This window comes from Artibeus jamaicensis, unplaced genomic scaffold, assembly GCF_021234435.1.
Source record: "Artibeus jamaicensis isolate MK-2021 breed Jamaican fruit bat unplaced genomic scaffold, CSHL_Jam_final contig_233, whole genome shotgun sequence".
In the NCBI taxonomy this organism is placed as follows: Eukaryota; Metazoa; Chordata; class Mammalia; order Chiroptera; family Phyllostomidae; genus Artibeus; species Artibeus jamaicensis.
The window spans coordinates 33,177,876-33,201,530 of NW_026521486.1; the positions used below are offsets into that span (position 1 = coordinate 33,177,876).

Sequence of the window (23,655 nt, forward strand, 5' to 3'; positions counted from 1 at the left end):
TAGTAAATATAAAAGGTGAATAGTAATCTGTACATCAGAAAACAATTATAGCCCTGGCTCGTGTAGGTCAGTGGATTTAGCTTGGGACTGTGAACCAAAGGGTGACTGGTTCAATTCCCCATCAGGGCACATTTTTGGGTTGCAGGCCAGGTCCCCAGTGGGGTTGTGTGAGAGGCAACCACACATTGATGTTTCTCTCCATCTCTTTTTCTCTCCCCTTCCTCCTGTCTAAAAATAAATAAATATTTTTAAAAAAAGAAAATAATTATAGCGCTGTTTTTAAATTTGAAAGATTTATAACCACACTATATTGTTTCAAGGTGAATATTCAGTACCATAAATGATCTTACCAAAATAAATCTGTCCTAAATCCAATAGCACTTTTTAGAAGATTTTATTTATTTATCTTCAGAGGGGAAGGGAAGGAGAGAGGGATAGAAACATCAATGTATGGTTGCCTCTGGTGCATCCCCTGCTGGGAACTGGCCCCTGTTGGGAACTAGCCTGCAACCCAGGCATGTGCCCCGACTGGGAATCAAACCTTAATCCTTTGGTTCACAGGCCTGCACTCAATCCACTGAGCTACACCAGCCAGGGCCAATAGCATTTTTTAAAAAGTGATATAAAACTTATTTGTTTACTCTAATTTCCTATAAATACATTTTGAAAACGACGTGGGAAATGTTATACCTGAATATGTTGCTCTGACACTATGAAACATAATATTTTATTTCATTCAATCCTCACAACAACCTGTGGTTAAAGATGACAATTAAAGTATCTTACTAGGGAGTACAGCATGGCACAGACCAGTGAGAATGTATCCTGGCCGTCACCACCAACACAGCCACACTGGTCGCATCTGCTGCACATCAGCCTGCAGAGTCCAGGAGAAGATACTGGCGCAGTCAGGGTAAGATGCCAGAGTTTTCCATATCCAAACCCCAAGATGACTTGACATTGTAATCAATAACTCAATTGTTTACTATGGAATTTTTATGTAATTGGATTTGCTTGAATCAGGAGTGATATCCCTCACTTTTACATTCTCTTCACATAGATAGGCATTTGCATTATTGTCTTCAGTGGTACGTCTCCAAAGAAGGAAAGTTGTAAAAAATAAGTTTCATCAAAACAATTAGGAGAAAGCTTATGTTAAACAAGTTTTTGTGTGTGTTTGTTTTTTCATGAAGGACTTGTCAGAGCCTCTAATACATATGCTAAGAAGGGAGGAGAAAAAAGTAAACTATCGTTTTCAACCAAGGAATCATTCACATGGGAAAAGGAAATCTGAAGATATAAAATCTTTTCAATCGCAGGTTAAATCTACTTTTGGTCAACGTTCCACTGAACACAACTGAATTTATGAATGATGCTTAGTATACTCAAAACTCTTTCCTTTTTTTCTATAGCCCTTTGTTCCTTTGACTTAAAACACCACTACAGCCATTTTTGTCCTACCAAAATAGCATCGCTTTGATAATAGATTTGAATGATTTAAAAAAAAGCGTCAAAGAGTACCTATATTTGGGTATGGTTGCCCATGCGTTCTTTTTTATTATAAATTATATTTTATTGATTATGCTATTACAGTTGTCCCAATTGTTCCTTCTTTGCCCCCAGCGCGCACCACTCCCACAGGCAATCCCCAAACCTTGTTCATGTCCATGGGTCATGCATATAAGTCCTTTGGCTACTCCATTTCCTACACTGTACTTTACATTCCCATGGCTACTCTGTAACCACCTATTTGTACTTCTTTATCAGAAGCACAATTCTTAAAAAACTTGGATTGACCAACCTCAGAAGAGAGGAAGATGTCAAGAAGCTTCTTTCAAAGAGGACTTAAACAGATTCACAATGATTAAAAAGATAGAGAACTTATCTATTATATTAAATCTAAAAAATGAAAAAGAAAGGATCTACCTAATACAAACATAAATAAAATAAGGACAATTACAATTAATTTGAAAGCTCGATTTAAAAATGAACATTCCTTTCTTTGTCCTGCACCCGCCTCCACACCAAAATGTTAGCCTGCATCACCATTATCAAAATCCATATATATTAGCAACATCCCTTCTCACTGACCCTCACTATCACTGCAACTGTTCAAATTTACCTGAAATAAGCTCCATAACCTCTTTAGGGCAGGCTCTTGAGTCTATAATAACGTCTACCTGTGAGGGAAAGTAGGCTTACCCTTCCTACTGGAAGCATGTCACTCCTGTGAAGAATGCCTGGCATTGTACTGAGGGCACTCCCTCTCACTTTTCATCACTTCCTCTGCTTGCCTCTAAGTTGGCATCCCTCTCTCTCTCCCCTTCTCTCTCTCTCTGACTCTCACTTCTGCTTTCACTGTCTTTCATTCTCACTTAATATGAAGATATACACCCACTCACACATACAAGTAGGGTTCCAAGACACGAGATCAAAGATAGTATACTTTCCATAATTAGTGGAAAATACTCCACCTTATTAAAAATGACCATGATAACAAATAGTTATTCTAATTTTCCCATTGTTTTCACAGGCTCTCTAATGCCTACAAATCACAGTCCATCATTGTTCAGTGACAAGTTATATAAACATTTTGTTCCAAAGAACAAATTATGATGTAAAAAATGCACCTTAGACAAATAAAATAGTGCTTCTGTTTGGATTTACTAGGTCTTTGAGAGCTATAGGTAGTCTGCTACAAGTGGCTTATAATTTAAAGGTGTGCAATATCATATATCCTACAAAACATAGAGGTCCTCACGAGCTTGCAAGGAAGTTCACCTTGAAATTCATTAGTCTCTAAATGGGTGTTATATCTCCCAGAATCCAGAAGATTTATAGTCCATGTCATGGCTCTAAAACACCCTCCAAAGTAAAAGGGTCATCCAGATGGGATGAGTCACAGGGAGAGGACAGAGGCAGGGCATCTTACAATTCTGGAGCTCCCCAGTGAAAATCCACTGGGCAAATGAAAAAGAACACTGCACTGTAGCATGACTCACAGGAGCAACAGGCAACAGACATGAAGGGAGGCCAGATCAGTCACCCAAAATACAGAGTATAAACCAAGAAGTGAGAATAGGGCAAGGTACAAGGGAAAACACAAGTCTTGCTTTGAGTCCAAGCACACACGAAAACTGAGCTACCTGAGATTCAATTCTATGAGCAGAAGGCCCTTTGGAGGCAGAACTGTGGATTTCCTTTCTGGCTTTAATGGAGCTCCCTACTTGTATGTGGCCAAGGAATTTTATAGTAATTGACAGTCACACTTTAACCAAAACAGAACTCTTTAGTATTAAAGCTCAACAAACAGACTTTGGAAAAATGCATGAACTTTTTCACCTCTAATCCTTATTAGACATTTAAATTTATAAACCTTTAAAAAAAATACTTTTAAGTGTTCGAATCATCTCTAAGTCAAAATAGGTAAAGTATAGGAAAATAGAAAATATAAATGTATTTATTATAAAATAATTTAAACACTCCTTGACTTTTAAACACCCATTCAAAATAAAAATAGTCATTTATAAGTAAGGAAATTAATTTTGGCTGCCCTTAGGTACAGTAGAACAGATAGCATTTTCACCTGCTTGACTTTTCAATAAAAAAAAGTACTTGTCCTTCTGGCAATGATATTTGAGCATCTTAGCTCTTACAGCTAATAAAAGAGGCAAGCAATAGCTAATGAGTAGAAATTTGAACTCTTAAAAATCAGGAATACAAAAGAAAATTGTCTATCATATAGGTGTCTTAATTTCTATCACCCAGTACTACGTTAAAATTGCCTATTCCTATTCAATTAGCTGCACTACTAATTTATGCAAATAAATATAATTATAAATATAATATCCAAATATAAATTGTAAGTTATGACCTTCTCTGGTAATATTATTTTAAATCTGCCTTCTAAAATAGTTGAGACATAAGCTCAACACTAAAAATGTAGTAGTATTTCAAACAGATATAGAAATTCAAAGTGAATAATCAGCAGAGAGTTTGATATTATCCTACAGATAGCATCTCCTTAAATAACAATGGCCCATTTCTCCTCAAATGTGGAATGCCCATATTGAAATTTGTAAAAATCAACAAATTAATATAAAACCCTATTAAAAGTATTATGAAACTATGTAGGAAAAGCAAAATTATATATTAGACCATGGTATAAATGAAAAAGAAAGAAATGAAAAGAAAAAAATCATTTGAAAACCTGTTAAAAAGGTAATACTGCTCTTTATTTCTTACCCCTTTTTTAAATTAAAAAATATATTTAAATTTTGTATTTTTTGAGTTGAACAATACTGAACAGCAATTCTATTAAGGAGTCTTCAAAATAAAAGTCAAAGTTCAAACATCCTGGTGCTGGCCTTTATCTGACCATTGAACAAATCCAATACAGAAAAATAAAAAGTGAAATGAAGACCACTGTGAAAGAAAATAAATAATCAAAAGAACCCAACCTTTCTAAACACAGGAAATTCAACTGATTATAAGGTCACACCAGAGAACATAATTAAAAGGTATGTGTCAGGATAAGTATAAGCTATACTTGTATAACAATTTTTAATTTTTATGAACATACATGTTTTCACCTGGGGATATCTAATGCCTTTAGAAACCAATTTTTAAAACTCTGATTTTTTTGATCCCTAACATGACAGCTTGTATTGAATCAATAAAATGTTATATTTAGAAATTCTGCAGTTAGATAAAAAGCATTGAAGTTTATCAGACTCTATCAATCAATAGGATAAAAACAACCTCACAGTTTCATCAAATTAAATCATTCTTTAGCATTTCCATTCAATAAAATGGGACAATCAACAGGCTGTTCAAAACTAAAACTTCCCAACAATTTCTCTACTCATCCTCATTCTGACCACACAACGACTCTTTTCAATTCCAACCATGCATTCTGAAGCTCCCTTTCTCACCCCTCACAAACCTTAGTGGAATGAGGGCATTAAAAGTAAGTAAACAACCAATAAATGTAACTATGTTACTGAGTCATGTGGGGAGGAAGGCAACATGCGGAGAAAATGGCCAAGTTGTTCACACTGGTAAAGCAGACTTTGTTCCATAAACTTTCCAAGAACATTGATAGAATGCTTCATTTTTAATTCATTCAAACCCATTTAAAATTTACCTGACTACAGCAATTTGACTAGGTTATTTCTTGCCCTCACAAAATGCCAGTTCTATTAACACACCCAAGAAAAAAAATAAATGTGTTCAGCTTGATATTTTGACTTATGTTTTGAAGATCAGACTCACGTAAACCTACAAAAGAAAGCTCTGTAACCATTTATAGGGGAAGGAGAATGAAAGCCCAAGGAAATTTGCAACAAAGGATCATGGCACAGTCACATCTAAGAAATAAATGAAGGCACTTTAGGTCCTTCAGTCGATTATACTGGTATTACCAGGACTTTGAATAAGCTGAATTCTCTGATAATACAGCCAACATTTTATTGGGTACTTAAAATGCAAAATGACAGTTCTGAGTTGTCCATGAATTGCTTCTTTCAATTCTTGGAACACCCCTACGGGGTAGGTAATATTACTATCACCACTTCGAAAATGAACAAACAGGCAGGCACTGGCAGGTTAGAACTCACCCAAGGGAAACCACGCTGCGTACAGTTGAACCGGGTTTGTAAACCAGCAGACAACCTCACTCTAGAGCCCACACCTGCGACCCATACCACCGCCTAGGAATGGAAAGTTCTAGCATTCTTCATCTTCTATCCTCAACCCTCCTCCAAAGGGCTCTAACACACAGACCGGGAATAGATCTCCTTGTGTTCATCCATAACACCACATACTTATACTTCCCCACTCATAGTATTTGCCTTTACACAGGGTGAGGCAAAAGCAGGTTTGCAGTTGTTTATATGGAAATACAATAACTAATAAATAATAACACAAGAGTAAGCTGTTTTGCATACTCACAACTGTAAATGTACTTTTGCCCACCCACCCCCACACACTGCGATTGCTTGCTCAATGTTTGTCTCCCTTTTCAGACTATAAGCTTGATGAAGACAAGAGCTGTACAGCCTTACGTCTCTTGTTCATTATTAAATCTCCAGAAGCTAGCATTGTCCAGTATATACAAAGTGCTCACGAATATTTCACAAAGGAATGTACAAACATTTTACTATTGTTTAAAAAACCTGTTCTCTCAAGAGCCATTGAAAAATTTCTGTTAGCAACGCCAAGAATGATAATTTCCCATCAATAACAGCTAATGTGTATTCAGCACTTACTATCGTATGTCCAATTCTAAGCACTTAATTTATATTCGATTACTTAACAGTCAGAATTTTTTTCATATAAAGGGGAAATGAAATGTCAAGAGGTGAACTAACTAGCTCCATACACACCACACAGCAGGTGAAATACACAACCAGGACCGGAACACAAGCCTCTGACTCGGGAGCCTCAGCTGTGCACTGCTCTAAACAGGAGCAGTTTTCAAAGGGCCAAATTCTCTGATCGAACGACTGCTTTGTGCTGTAAAGCAGTTAAGAATTGGAAAATGTTGGGAAAGATCTCCATTCCTTAATCTTAACATATATTTAGTAAATAGTAGAGTGGTGGAGATAAAACAGAAATGAATAGCCTGTACTTGTCCTTAATTTTTTCAAAATTACAAAATATTTTAGGAACTTTAAAAATATTATTTCTGATTTTCAAAATATGAGAATGGGGAATGAAGAATAAGAAAAATAATTTAATTAGTTTTGCTGAGGTAGCTGACTTTTAACATTTTTTCATAAACAATGAACACTGTAGTTCTAAGTAAGAATTCCAATCCAACAAAATACACATTTATAGCGCTTTACTATTTATAGACCTTGTAAGCAATATTTTGAGATTATTACTTGCATAAAGTTTTATATTTATGGCCATTTTCAAAGTAGACTTTATGGATAAACTTTGATAATTTCTTGGATTAAGGAAGCACTGTTTTCTCAAACAGTTATCAAATAGTTCTTTGCGGGAGATATCAGTAAATTAAATAGCTGTCTGATCACAGATTACCATAGTTCTCTTAAAATCTAAAATAGAGAAAAAATGTCTCCATGAACTTGGTATGCCAACATTTCAACTTGGTATGTATCTACTTCTGACAGACCTGATTATAATCATAAGTGATTTTTGAAAGGACAATGGTCTAATACTTGTTTGAAAAGTTTGTATCTGACCTGAATCTATGAGGACACAATCTGGCAATACAGATTGTGAGATACCATATGAAGAAAATGGCTTGGACTTTTCAAATATGTTGATGGGAATGTCAAGATAAAAGTATGGCAGGAAACTATTTATAATTAAAGTAGACCTAGAGAGATATGAAAAGTAAATGCAATACCTGATGCTTAATTTCAACCTGGATTTAAATTTTAAAAAAGTATAAAAGGGATTATTGGAACAATGGAAAAATGTGAATATGGGCTTCATCAAATAAGCCCTGGCTCGTGTGGCTCAATGGATTGAGAGCTGGCCTGTATTAATGTTAATTTCTAGGATGTGCTAATATTATTGTGGTTTATGTGGGAGAATATCCCAGTTCTTCAGACTGTTAATCTGCAACTTACAAATGATTTAGAAAAATAAAAATAAATAGAGAACGCAAAGGGACCAAAATTTAATAATTAGCAAGACAAGCTGAAAAGTATATGGATGTTCATTGTACTACTTTTTAAACTTTCCTGCAAATCTGAAACTTTTAAAATAAAGACATGGAAACACTAAGGAAAGCTGTATATCCAAATCACTATAATATATTTTAGATGACTGGGATGTTTTTAGTTGTAACAAATGTAAAATCAAAACCCTTCTGGTCTTATGAGTTATATTTGCCACTATGATCTGTAAGTGCCTGAATGTTGTCATAAAGAGCAGGTTCTAAAACAATTATGCCTAAACCCAAACCATTGGCTTTGGTGATACTTCAGTTTGCAAATGGACAAAGAGGTACTTTTAAACAATGTTCTCACATTGATGACGTGATAAATTGTAAATACATCTTTTATTCTCTTTCCTGCCTTGTCACTCCCTCCTATTTCTTTATTCACATTGATGTGTACCTTTATCTTGCCAAATTATCTGCATAGTAAGTATTCACTAAATATTATTAAATGAGTAAATTAATATGGGAATAATGTTTCTGTATATATCACTCTAAATGTCCATGTAGTACCACATCATATGAAAGCTTCTAAAAGTATGTGCTAATTTAACTTATTTTCATTAACTTGGAATGACTTTTCAAGTCAAGTCAACTCAGAGGACCCAGTGAGATGCTGTGTTGTCCACCATCGGCAGAAACAACACATCTATCAGAGCAGACAATTACTGACAATTTTAACATCCTTCAGATGAAGACAACCCCTGCTTTACTATACTCCTCCAAACTCTAGGGCCTCAGTGGGATGCTCTTTGGGTACTCAAGCAGAACCAAAACTGTTTGCTGAGGAAAAGTCTGGCTTTGTCTGTATGTACTCCTAAGGACAGAGGTGGGCGTGCTCCTAAATCTAAGGCAAGAACACAACTCAGTCAAGAACTTTTTCTTCCTCATCTCTTGGCAACAGTCTTAGTGTAACTACTGTTATTTAAAGGTGATAGTTTAAGGGACACATGAACATTTTCTTAGAATCCTACAGTCTCTTTTCATCAGGAAATCCACATACCTGGCAAACAGTACTTTATCTACTTTTAAAAATGCCTTCCTACACTAAGTTTTCACCAATATTCTTTCTTTTATAGGGTCTCTATTAAAAATGGCAATGTGAAGAATGTCTTAAGAATCTTTTATAATACTATTGAAGAAAGATAACTTAATTGAAGATAATTTAAAGAGTCATATAATAAATTACTCACTCAAACAGGGCTCCCCCAAAAGTCATAATTACTGATAAAATATTAAGTTTCTTTTTAATCAGAAAATGATAACCATTAACCTTATTATGACTGTCAGGTAACATAGAGTTAATTCTCAGCCATAGTTTAAGAAATAATTATCTTCCTTTGCTATCTACCTATCTTACATAATATATATGGTGCTCAGACAATATGTATAATATATACTTTAATAAAAAGATTTAACCTGAAAGATTAAAATCTGTTCAAGGGAATAGTAATATATATTTCTGGAGCATGCCAAGTTACATTTCTTACTTAAGTAATAAAGTGACCTAAATTATGGGAATTAAAATCCCCATTTCACAGATGAAGAAATTAAGGCATGGAGAATTTATTTAACTTGCAAAAATCATGTAGTTAGTAAGTGGTGAAGTTGTAAAATAAGTATAAGCCTTCTGACTCCAAAGCCCACTGGTAACTATAGTTATATTTTCTCTCCTTGGTAAAGTATCAAGAAATTGAGGAAAGCACCAGAAACCAGCAATATCCACATGTGAAAAAAACCCTTAAAATATTAAGATTTAATAGAGACTCATGAAACAATTCAAAACTGTATTAAAATATATGAATTTAACAGTCAAATTGAAAAATTCATTGAATTACGCCATGAGGTTTATCCCTATTCCCAAATGCCTTATTGTTCCCAGGAACCTGCAATCTTTTTATCAGTCTAACATTATTTTGTTATACCTGATTGAGTTTGCTACTCAAAAATTTACCAACTTTCCTGCCTCCTACCCAATAAAATCAGCATGTCATGGCTACAAGTTAAATCAAAGAATTTAATGTGCTATTAATTATATCATTATTTACCAATTCATCATGAAGTTTTCCATATTAATATCACCACATAAGATGGTGACCCTAAATACTTAAAAATGACTTCCTGCCCATTAAGACAGCAAAAACTAATCAGATCCACTTCCTGAGCCTTTGGAGCTGGACTGTATGGGTTTATATTCCGGATCTGCCACTGACTCCCTGTGAGAAATTGGGCCACTCTTTGCTTTTCTTCATTGGTGAAATCGGGATAACAAACAGAACTCTTGCAATCCTCATTTGGCACACAGTGAGTCCATATTAAGTGTCAGTGCTACCTCTGTATATACACCATGAGTAAATAAATCTCTGTGTGAATAGAGAAAGAACTCAGATCACAACCTGTAGATCAATTTTTAAAATTGTATGTAGTTTCAGCTGTGATACAAACGGGAAGCGTATATCCTACCCAACCATGAACTTCTTTAAACCCAGTAGAGAAATTACAGCTAAACAAGGTGGCATTTCAAACAGTAAATATAATTGTCTCTTTCAAACCTATAATCTCTAAAATAATCCATACAATCTTTCATCAAAAACCTTCCTTTCCAATGTAACTCCATGGGAGGTTTGGAGAAACATACTGTATTCATCAGGTAAATGATGTAAACATTGGTACAAGTCAGTGTTACTACTAAGATTTTTGTAAAATGTGATGAAATTTCACCTTCTTGTAAAACAAAGCTAAGAAAGAAGACAGTTAATAAAATCTTAAGTCTTTCTGACTCATTGCTGTCCTCCTGAGCTGTGAACTAGTGGAATCCAGACATAGATAAAAGCTTTGATTCTCCTCCCTTCACAGAAAGGGATAAAACAGCACCATCCTGTAGAAATGTAATGTGAGCCACAAATATGAACCTCACATGTAATCTGAAAGTTTCAAGTGGCCACATTAAAAAAGTAAAAAGAAAGAGGTGCAAATAACCTTAATAACATACTTTATTTAAGCCAACATATCCAAATATTATCATTTCAGCACATAATCAATATTAAAAAAACATAAGATATTTTGCATTCTTTCTTTCAAAGTAGGTCCTCAAATTCCAGTGTGTATTTGTGGTTACAACAAATCTCAATTCAGACTAACTGCACTTCAAGTGCTCCAACAGTGGTGTGTGGCGGGTGACTACAATACAGGAAAGCACAGATAATAAAGGATTCTGAGGGTATCTGTTTACCCTTTTTGCTGAATCATACACCTCTCCCTTAAGAGGTAAAATGGGCTCAAGATAGCTATGGTAATTCATACAATCTAGATAAATCTAGATAAATCTTAAAATACATTCTAATAGCTTATTTTCCCCAACATTCAAAAATACAAAATATATTTTAGTTAAAATAAAATAGATAAAATTACTTAGTCAAAAAAGGTTTTTTTGCTTATTATGTGCTAAGTAATGGTGTATAATAGCTCTTACCAATGACTCTATAAATTTAAAAGCTTCCAGTATATAATACCTGCCAACATTCTTTTATTGAGGATTACTTCCATACCTTTAAGGTAGATGAAATGGGTGAAATAATTAGATTTTGCCCATAATTTACTATCTATGGCATGATTTTCTCTTACTGAACTAGTGATGAAACAGCACTGGTCTGATTTAATACTATAAATTCAGAACAAATGGGAAAGCGTTAAATTCAGAAGTGCTTCTGGACCATTAACTTCCATGCTGATTTGACATGCACCATCGTACTCAGGCAACAGGCTCAGGAATAAAACCTATTCCTAAAGCAAACAGTACTTTATCTCATAACCATCTGGGGTTCACATCCTTAGGGCCACTGCGTACTCTTGTCTGGTATATTTTAATATCTTGAGAGATACAGCACTAAGACTTACTTTATTAGTGAAACTCATTTTGCCAGGAAAAGAAGACTGACACAGAAGAGATTATAGAGGGAACAAAATTTGGGATAAGGCCCTTGTTTTCATTATTTAGCTGAAGAAAATTGTGGGTTATATACTTTTTCAAACCCTATGGTTTTTCTAGGGTACCAATAAAAGTGATACCATTCATAACATGGACAGTGGTCTCTTTCATATATCGCCTATAGTCGCAAACTTAAGTGCCAAGCAGATGGTTGAAATCTGTTTTGTATAAAATGTGCGCTTTTTTCCCCCAACTGTGTTCTTTGTATTCATATTCAGCCTAGGTTTTAGCCATCAAAACACTGGCACTATGTCGATCATTAGCAGCATTTTAGACAACTGGCAACTAAGGTATTCACTGTTCTCCACAAAATGTTCAGCTAATATTTCCCAGATGTATAATTAAGGCAAAAGATCATCTTCTTAAATTGGTATCAGCACTTTGGATGGCTTCTGGATTTCAACAGATTATTTTAGTGGAAAACAATTTTATATCAAAAATAAGGGTTCTTTTTCTCAGATGCTTCTGTTTGCATGTAATACAACTGCTCAGGAAAAGAAATATATTAATTCTCCCAAGCTTAGACCTACGGTCTAAGGAATAAGTAGCTTGCTAAGGCAACACCTCTTGTGTCACTTCTACTATAAATTTCTGGGGTATACTATATTTGTATCAATAAGTTTCTTATAGTTATTTAAAATGTTCTAGTTTTCAAAATATTTGTAAAATACTTTAAAAAGCAATAAATGGCATGTGACCTTTTTAAAAAAATCTTAACAGAAAACCACTCTTTTTTTGTTATCTAAAAATTTGTTCCATAAAATTATTCAGTATCATGATTATACACAAACAAATGAATTTTAATTTGCATAGGTTTTAAAGCATAGGAATGTTAGCAAATTCATTATTTAAATACTAGATATACTGATACTTCCAAAAACAGCAGTTTTCCTATATACAGTGTGGGAAGAGATCTTTCTTAAGATGTTTTATTATTAACAGTCAGCTGTCAGAAGAAACTATAACTATATGGCTGCTATTTAGGTACAAGTTACCTGATATTAGTAATCATAAGTGCATTTAAAATAATTATACTTGTATTAGCTACAAAGTGATAAATAAATACATTTTTACAGGTATTATTTTATATGATAATTTTCAACTATCAGGCTAGAATGTTATCTAACAAAAATATATAAATTTTATTGAAGTGCTGGTCATTTTATATTTTCCAAAATATCACACTAGTTTTCAAAGTTTGAATTCAGTGGCTTGCATTCAGAAATATACAAATATTTTTTTCTAAATTTTCTAAGTTTAAGATGACTCGTTAACATTGAGGGATAAATAATGTTATACTCATTTTAAAGTCCATTTTATAGATGTATGGCTAAAACTGAAAGCATTTGAGTGACCTACGCACCATTAATTCTTGGTTTAGAAACTGCAGGAACATATGCCAACTTTGTATATCAGTAAATGCTGGATGATATAATATATTAGCAATAAGTTGTCCAACGGAATGATTTCCAGATTTTCTTATTTTTTTAAGAGTAGAATATTTGCACATTTCCTTTTGCTCCTTGTTTTACATGTAGTTCTTGTTCAATAGGCACTTTTCTGTGTTGTTTTTTACAACCTTTATACCTGTACTAAGGGAATAAAATAACAACAATTCTTTATTCCCAAAATCAAAGTGACAGGAATATAATAAAATGGATATTATAATTATTAATCAAATAATTAATTGTAATATATTGCCAATTCTATTGTTAGCCTGAATATATGAACCTATATTTAAAGCTTATAACTAATTTATACTTCATGATACCATAGTTATAGTTTCAAGGTATACATAATAAAGAAGGGCCTTGCATACACATAGTCAAAGATTATGTTATTGATAGTATAACTACAACATTTTTTAAACACTGGGTTACAAAAACCGTTCAATATGCCGAATGCAGTATACTGCTGATATCTGGACCTTCTCCTCTAAGATAATATAACTTTGTAAATGCATTTTTCACTGGTTGTTCCTGTACGCCTTGCTTCATAGGATTCAGCATTTCTTTTCTTGAACTTGCCAACCATCAATTAATGTACATTAGGTTGGCTGGCCAGATGTTAATTCTAATAAACGGTCTACTTTATTTTAAAAATCACCTAAAAATCTTTCTTTAGACTACCTACTTGTAATCTTAGTTGATCATGACATTTTCAAGCCCTGTTTTATTTTTTTATATAAAAACATATACTGCTTACAGACCCCTTGTTGTCCTAATGTTCTACTCTCTTTTTTTATCTTTTATCCTTATGAAGAGATTTTCAGCACTTTGGCCTAAAATGCCATCCTCATGCTTTTCATGTTATCCCAGAGTGTCTTGTCCAATAATCCATATGTAATTTATTTTCCACAATATTTGTAATAGTTCAGGATGGTGATCTGATACACCTGAGAGTTTCAAATACATGAAAATATGAGTCTTATCTTTGAAACACGTAGCTTCAAAGTAGTTCATAGCAAATTTGAGCACTTAATCCTACATAAGAATTATACACACTATTTATATTTGAAATTCCAAAAATATGCTGTGGGTACGTGTTTCTGCATGCCACCACTCAGGTGACAGGTAAGGTGAATTGAGAAGTGGTTCCACATGTTAAACTTTGTTATATGAGATATTCTGTCTACAACAAGCTACATAAATTCAAGAATTCTGACCACAATAGTAAAGAGCTAGGGATCTTCCAAATGTAGTTCAAAGTGATGAAATTTTGAGATTTTGAGAGAATTTAGAAATGATTCAGCCCATCTTTGCATTGCAGAGATGCATAAACTAAAACCCCAAACCTCTTCTCAATCTATAAGAAAGAACTAGAACTCAAGATCTTACACTCAGCTAATAACACTTACTATTATGGTACATTCCCCCCCCAAAAACAGTGCTATTACTGGCAAATGTATATTTTTACCAAAAAGGAGGACATTTTTCTATGCTTCAGGAGTAAACACTCAAAATCCACAAAAACTGTCCAATTTTTATGTATGCCTTAGGCCTCTAACACTGAACTTTCTCATCTCAATCTGAAATATCAGATTTTACAAAAGCAAATTTTAACATATCCAACTTCTTGAATTCAAATTTTTCACTAAATATGCATCACCACAATGCCACATTCAGATTTTTAAAGCTGGAAAACTGTTGTAGGTCCTTATAGCTGTTGCAAAAGGATTTTGTGTTACAAGTGAGAAAGTGGGAATGGATCTTGTTTGTATTTACATGCAATATTTCTTTCTTTCAAGATTTCCTTCCCAAAATTTCAGCTTCATCAGTGTTTAGGAGAATTTATTTAAAATTCAATTACCCTACAAGTGAAAAAGTTTCTCCTGAATTCCAAACTTTGTTTATATGTGTGTGTATAGCTATTACATTCCCCCAAATCTTCATATAACTGTTACTGACTCCCAATTATCCTTTAATTTACTTATAAAAGTCTATATATTCTGCTCTTTCACTCTAAATCTTTAAATTGTAATAAGGATCTCCTAGATACGATTTTCTTTTTCTAAGAAAATGCTTTTAAAGAATTAAACATCCCTAAATTGTTTTTAGGTCAAATTAGATCCACTTTATTTTTCCAGTAATGCTAAATTTTTAAGAAACAATTACACTGCCATATTTATATCCCATAATCCTTAGGGCTCTAAAAACAATATCTTTTTTTTTTTGCTTTCCTAAATTCTGGCTATGTTTAGGACTACAGGAAAAAGAAGTTCTTACCTCAGAAATAGCATTCATAATCTTTGTCCATTCCAAGGTTTTCTATTTGATTAATGGTACTTGGAATATTGCATAAATTTTTCTCCACATCTAGATGACACTATGGTAAAAATGATAATCTGAATCTGATATTGTATATTCAGCTATCACTCATTCGAACTCGAAGGGGAATTAGTGAATGAATCAAAACTAGTTTGATCACCAGGTCATTTCTTTCTGTTCTAAAGAGTAAGAACACTATACATTATTTAACAAATCTTCAACATATCTATTGTAAAACAGATAAAGAAGAAGAAAAAAATCTATTAACATGATTAATGTGACATCATCCTGCAAACTCTTTTCAAACATATTATGAAACTCAATAGCAAATAAAAAAAGGGGGAGGTGTTGAAACAAAGGAAACAGGGATAGCAGGAAAGGAGTGAAAAAAGTCTTTGAACTTTAGTAAAGTATTGCCCAACAAACTCTGGCCCAGGTAAATAACCAAAAGGAAGAGTTGTAGGCAAACAAGTAATAACCTTAACTTAAGAATCAGAATTAAAATGTTTTGAAATCGTGTCATGCAACCTCTATTAACTGTGTATAAAAAATTAATAGCATATATAAAGCATCCCTCTTTATTTTGTGTTCTTATGTAAGTGCGTGTTTCCCATGTTCAGTGTTTGTGTTTCTTCTTCACTGGAGGCCCTTTTACTAGATAAGTATGAGATTGTTTAAAATGCAAAGTCAATGGCTAATATGTAAAAGTTCTACAACCATTTCTCAAACAATCTACCACCTTGGTATCTTCACCCTAATTAACATAAAAACAGAAAACCAAACCCAAATCAGTTCTCCAGTAAACGATTGACTATATTTCAAAATAAATTTTAATTAAAATGTAGCAGGAAAACATTCTTTGAATCTATGTCTTTCTTTTGCTACTAGATTTAAAAATTATCAACATGCAAAGTAGGTTAACCCTTCCCTTTCTTTTCTCAATAATGTTCCTAAGGCCCTAAAGGAGAAAACACATCTTTTATGAAATTGCTGATCAGTGTCCCAAATGACCCAACTCTCTTAAATTGTCAGTACAAATCTCACAAGGTTTTGAGGGTATCTTTTGGGGGGGGCCCTATGATGTGTACTTCATTTCTTCAAAATACACCTTTTCTCAGTGCATCTGATTCTTAGGTTTCAATGTGACAGAAATGATTGGAATGGGCAGAGCAGGCACAAATGCATAGAATATAATAAATATGCATCTCTACAACGAGAAACATTAAAAATGAAGCTACTAATACATTTTTAAGAAATATCGTATCTCATGTTTAACATTTTCTTTTCTAAAAAAAAGCATTCTTTCAGAGATGTGAAAAGCAGAAATAGAAATGCTGTTACATATGAAAGTTTCAACAGATTTGCTTCCAGAAGCTTTTCTTTATAGTGTTCTCTTACCTACAGTGTACGTTGGCACTGGCAGGTAGCCCTAATTCGTTAGTAGCCAAATTATTTTTGTCCCTGAAGCACGAGAGATCTCCACAGCACATGAATGAGACATGGTTTACTAGTTTACACACATTTTTTATAACTCCAAGAAACCAAAAACTCATTCACAAACGCTTTCATTTCAGCAAAGAGAAGGGTTACAGAATATCAGAGACATCTACTTTGAATTCCCGGTCCCCATTCTCCAGAAGAAAACGAAGAGAAAAAAAAACCTTATTAACTTCAATAGAGAACTTTGGTCTTTAATGAAAGAAAAATAAACAGCTTTCTATTTGCCATACTCCACATTTCAATTAAGTCAAAATATTTCAGCATAAAGAAGTAAGAAAAAACCACTACATTTTAGTAATAAACCTAAATGTCTCCATGTCAAAATGCATCACAACGGCATAGTAGTTTTAGATAATGTGGTTCACAATAACTCGCATCTTCAGACTGAACGATCACCAGCTACATTTATATACTGCTGTACCACCCTCACTAAGTTATAGAGACACAACAGGAAGATGAAATAAGCAACACTCAGAAATAAACATACAACACAAGTGATGATTCAGCCATAGCAAAAGAAAAAAATATCTCTGAATTTTAAGGCCATGACAAAACTAAAGAGCCAAGTGCCTAAAATGTTACTTAGATAAAAGATAGAGAGATCTGAAATACAATAAGCCAAGTTCAGGTTTGAATGAATTAAAGGTTAGACACTGATTTCAAATGTCTATGAACATCCACAAGCTTTTGTTTTTAATTTTCGTTCTGTCATGTTTTATGGGTAAAAAGTCCTTAAACTACCTTGTAATAGATTAATTGCTTTCAAGCTGGGTGACAAAAGGGCATAATGACCGGAAAAATAATACAAAAGAAACAGAAAAAGCATGTTAACAAGTTTATCAACAAACCTGGGTAATTCTCATCAAGTACAGATTAAGGTTCAGTGGTTCCAAACTGGCAGCATTCAAGTTGGGTTCATATTTGGGTTTTTTGTTTTGTTTGTTTTTTTAAACCACCTGTCCTAAAACGACATTGTTTATGCTAATTATCTTTGTTTATGCCACAATTCTGTTTGTTTACTACATTCTTTTAAAATACCATATCCCTATAAACAGTTCTCACCAGAATTCTTCTAAATCTTGTTTCGGTCTGGTCCTTCTCGGCAGCCCACTGAGCAGAATGCAGTTCTACAATGAAGGCGCAAGAGCTGGGAGCAACTTTGAGTCTCTGACTCCTCAGACTGGCAAAGGCAGGGAGTACTGCTGAGGTTTTACTCAGACTCCAACGGTAAAGGATACTGAACGTGTAGAAATGCAACACTCCCCTATTGGACAAGCAGAACCATATGCCACTGTATCTCCAGAGGAGATGTATAAACTCTCAACTAGTAAGCGAAGAGAAGAAGAGATAATACTAAGGGGAAGCGAGCGCAGTTTTCAAACTGCAGGAGAAAACACACAGGGTAAAAAAAAGATAGAAAAAGATCTTCTCCTAAGCCGTTATCAGTTCCTGATTAATGAGGAAATATATGGCATTCTCCTAAAGGATGTCCGAATAAACACTGCTCACTTAAGCAAAAGAATATCAGTCTTTAAAATTTTTCCTTCTCCAGCAAAATGGCTTAATCATCTATGTAACAAACATTATGTTAACAATACCACAACATGTATAAACATTCCAATTTTGTATTTAATAGAAATGATGATGATATCAATTGATGGAAAGAAGGACAGAATGAATGAAGCAAGGAAGAACTCACTACGTTTAATTCATTTCTGGTTTAACAAAATATTTCCATTAGAAGGATGGTATTTCAGGTTATGGTGAAATCTATGGACATCTTTTTATCTGATCGCCATCACCTGAGTCAGAGACATGACCTATTAAACTATACGTGAATTAGTACAAGAGACACATATTGGTTTATTTCCCAGCCTGTTAGTTCACCTCATTGAAATTAGAAGTGAATAACGAATGATAGAAGAAAACAAAAATCCATCAGTTATACTTACTCAACTAATCTTTGAAAAGAGATGGGCTGGACCTACACAATACCTATCTGCATTATGCATATATACTCATTAGGAGGCTGGAGAATTGACAGTGGAGACAATAGACAATAAGAATCAGACTTCTCCATGAATGCAATTTTGTTTTTTAAATGCATTATAAATGTAATTCATTTGAAATAGCTTCCAGCCCTGTGGAGGAGTAATGTGCTAAAGTATTAGAACAGGACTTATTATTTGCCTCTCAGGTATGATGCGTGCACTTTAGTTAAAAGCTCCCTAAGAACAGGTAAATACTTTATTGTATGTTTATTATAATTCAGAAATATAAAGAAAGAACACACCGATATGTGAAGTCATCATAACATTCACACATGTCTATATCTATTAACCTGCTAAACACTGAGCAGTATACAGTGCCACCTGATTTAACCCTTCATTGTCCTTGGAGATCAGGCAGGTCTCCTGCTAAGTCCTCAGGACAGACTCCCATGTGGGCGTGATAGAAGTGTGTAATTCACCCACTGCTTCGTGCAAGCTGCATGCCAAGCTAATATTTCAGCTCAGTTAACTTGCAGCTTATTGAGATGGTGATTAAAATTTATAATCAATGATGGGCACATTTTCCTTTTATGTACTTATGCTACAAAGTATAAGTACATAAAAATAACAAAGTGGACAAAGGCAAATATCAGAACACCCTGACAACTTAATGTCAAAGTTACAGGTTTACAGTTGCCATTAGGTGACAGAATGTGAACAGGTAAGTTCCCTTTGATTCACAGTGAGAGATTACCTGCTAACTTGAATGTGCTTATCACATGAGAACGATGATGTTTTTTAAAGTTTCTAATTAGGTCAAATAAATCTGTCTAGGTTACAAATATTTTATCAATATTGCCAAACCTTAGGTAATTAAAGTAATGTGAGTGTCAGAGATATTCTTGTAGACCGCTAATAGTAATTTGCCATGGTAGCTGAACAAATTAGTTTGTCTCAATACCTGCCATATATTTGTTTCTTCAGAAAAAAACAATGAAAAGTTTCTTAATGTGAAAAAATTATCTTTAGTCAATATGACCACAAATAACTATGACAGGCATATAAGTTAAATGCGTTACATTTCCATTAGAGGAGGTTTTGCTCTTGCAGTGTTGTCTCCGACACGCAGAACACACGCAGCCTGTGGCTGCACCCGTTTTGAGAGAAGCAGCAAATAGGTGATACTATGAACTTAATTGGCCGCATCCTAGTGTATTCAATCCCAATTTTTCTATTTATTATCAAACTCTTTCTTAAACAGTCATCTTCCACTTGCTTTTTACTTAAGCCTCTAATATAGGGCAATTAGAAAGTGACAAGTAGCTTAGTCATAACACTACCAACATTATCAAATGGAATAAATATAAAAGAAATGAACAGCACCCTGACAGTACCAAAATTACTTTTTAAATTCATCAGAAACAAATACTGATATGTAAGGCAGATTTTAAATATTTTTATTTTAGAAATATGAATAAATAGATGGAATTCTTAAAGGACAAATCTTAACTCTCAGTGTTTTATTATTTATTTTCAAATAAATGCATAATTTCACTCTCTTCTTTTAAAATTTGTTAGGAGAGTTCATGCATTCATTCTAATGATGCTATTACTAGCATTTAGACCATGTTGCCAATTGTGTCTCCTCTAAACTGTATGACCTGAAAGACTTTGCTTACAAACAATTCCTTAGAACATACTTTGCCTATTCATGTCCCACCTGAGAATTGTGTTTTTCATTAGTCATAACCAGTTATGACAATAATGCTTGAAAATAAAAATAAAATATTTTGATTCCTTTACTTTGCAGAATCACTGTTTAATTTGCTCTACCTCCTGAATGTTTTTTTAACAGACAATGAAACTGTTACTAGAGCTGAATCACTTAACTGCTTATTAGACTGACAGTATTGACCATGCACATTTCTACAAACACAAGCATAACAAATTTAAATCCAAATTTTGATCCTAATACTTAAGTTTTGAATATTCCTTAAAGTTGCAACTAGTCTACAGGTTGCACAGAATAACAGAAGATGGATACAACTATACCAATGATATTAGAAAAAATCACATAAAACTTCCAAAAATACATCAACCCCTAGCAACTTGTTTATATCCTCTAGAACAAAGTTCTCTATTTCATAAAGAAATTTTGAAGTTTTTTTTTTCAGATTTCTGACTAAGTTTGAGTGAACAACTTACCTATAGCAGGTGAATAAATAGAATAAAAATTAGCACTTGCTTGAAATAACCTGCTTATTCAAAGAAGATTGCAAATATTTGAAAAGGGAAAAATAACTGATTGTGATAGTATAGTTATAAAATATATCTCTCTTTTGGAGAATATAAAAATTTAATACTGAAACTGCAAGATATATATCCTATGTGCATGACTACACACACACACACACACACACACACACACACACACACTCACCCACACAAATTGAATGTAAACTAGTAACGATTTACTGAGATTTTTGTATATTTTACCAAGTATAACCACAGGGGAAATTATTAAAAATTTTTGTATTATATGACAGTTTCCAAAATTATTTTAACTGCTAATATTTACAAATATGCTGTCTATACTAACAACTCTATTGATTATCACTTGCTTATTTAATTAGCCAGTTAGAAAAGTATGCCTCTGGGTGACCCCCCGCCCCCCAAAAAAAAGAAAAGAAAAAGGAAAAAAAGAAAATCTCACTAGGGGGAAAAATCGTTAAGAGATTTGACCATCAGAATAGGAAAGGGAAAGTTTAGTTTAAAAAGAGATAACTGGAAAAATACAAATAAAGTTCACAGCAGGAAAGCTTGCCTATATAGAGAAATAGGCTACAGCCTGTTAATGTGTAACTACCTTTTTTATAAGAACAGTCTGTTAACACGCTTAAGAATCAGACTCAGAGTTTTATTTCCAAAAAGTATAGAGTTGAAGAATACTGTTATTTAAGTGCTACTCTGCGTACACGCTGGAAAACTTACTGTGGTATATTAACAAACTGCTACATGAAGCAGTAGTATGTTCCAATATTAATAACTTCAACACCTACATATGAAATCAGCTGTATTTGCAAACAAAATCTTTTTAAAGAGTTAATATAGAGAACTTTGAATAGATAAATTCGAACTATTAATGAAGCTCAATCATTCACTGGAATTATCTAGTGAGGATTCACCTTAATTTTTTTTAAAAAAGATGAAGAGGAAATGAAAGAAAGAAGACAGTATTAAAGTATATATGTTAGCTATTTTACTTTCTTCCCTGATCTGATAATGGCTTCTCTAATATTTGGTCACATTCAAGTATTATTTTATTCCCAATATCCTTCTCTTCTATTGCTTTATTCTAGAATGTTTTAATCTTTGTCCTTTCTTTTTTCATCTTTTCATATCAAATTCAGTTGTTTGAGCGATGAACAGCTTGACTTAGCATATTTTTAACCAGCTGGTCTAGCACCTAGCTTGCATTGCATAGTCAGATACAACAAATGTTTATACAGAAGGTAGCTTTCATGAAATTGAAAAAAAAAGCTAGGGTATCATGCATCCTGGCTTTTTTTAGCTATTTTTTTAATTCACCATACAGAATACAAAGTTTGAATTCTTTTTAATGGCAAACAAAATTCTATTTATAGTTCTAAAAATGAACTTATGCTGGGATAAGAACTCAAATTTAAAAATTGCAATGTGTACTTACAGGAACACTAAGAGGGCTAAAATTCTTTCAAAGCCCTGCTTTCCTTGCAATAACATCCAATGAAAAGATGTTGCACATATTTCTCCAAATAGGAGCTACTTAATTACAAATACACTTATTCCCATCATAGCAAAAGGAGAACAGGGAGTAAATCACAATTTACTTTAAGACAGCTAATGCAAAAAGTGGCCGTGAAAACTTAGAAAGAGATCATCACTATTTCCCCCTTTTTTGACATTTCAAAAGTAATTCACTAATGGAGTGTTGTGATGTTAAATATTCTTTTAAAATAATCTGCTCTCTTATATCAACAAAAGGTCATGTGCTTTACTGAGTAGCTTCCAAAGTTTTACGGAAGGATCAAATAGGAACTTACAGTCTCCGTTTAACCACCACTAAAATCTTCTGTCACCCCAGGAATTGCCAGACAGAGATGTTGAAAATGGTTAACACTCTGCACAAAAGCATTTTCAAAGGTGTAGAAGGGAAGGAAAACATCAATGAAAGAAGAAAGTAAGAGAGTGAATGAAGAAGAGAAAAGCTGCGAGTAGGGGGAAAGAGAGATGCTTAATGTTCATTTCATTTCCTGTTATAGGACGCAACCTAAAAACATTGAAATCTCAGAGACTTTACAAATCAGTTCAATTGGGTCCGGGCAATCACCACAAAAATCAGCTAAGAAGATTGCAGAAACCCTGGCTAAAGGCTTTTCTAACAAACAGGGGAGCATCTTCCAACTGATTCAGAGCCGACTGTAAAAGGGGAGAGTTGTACTTCAATATATTAGGGGTAAAAACTGTACTCACCTTTCAAACTCCTGAGGTAAATCAGGGTCAGTAAGCATGCTGGAAAAGCACAATTTCCCTTTGTCACAGCAGCCACCTATGATCGTCTCCAACTGAACCTGTCAAGTGAGTCCAAACCTTCTGAACCAATTGATTTTCTCTCTCTCTCTCTCTCTCTCCCCCTCTCTCTCTCAATCTCTCTCTCTCCCTCTCTCCCCCCTC

General features: G+C 33.7%; 1 protein-coding gene across 14 annotated transcripts in view; it reads right to left on the minus strand.

Moving 5' to 3' along the window:
* Positions 1–23,655, minus strand: part of SOX5 (SRY-box transcription factor 5) — a 929,786-nt gene that overhangs the window by 355,957 nt on the left and 550,174 nt on the right. For 3 of the 14 annotated variants that reach the window (XM_037144820.2, XM_037144819.2, XM_037144813.2), the window contains exon 1: positions 23,455–23,578. The exons of 9 other annotated variants lie outside the window; for them this stretch is intronic. In XM_037144820.2, the coding sequence (XP_037000715.2) occupies positions 23,455–23,492 (38 nt within the window). In that variant the 5' untranslated portion in view covers positions 23,493–23,578. Of the gene's footprint in view, positions 1–23,454; positions 23,580–23,655 lie in introns of those variants that run through there. 2 more of the 14 variants (XM_037144818.2, XM_037144812.2) reach the window with 1 other exon arrangement.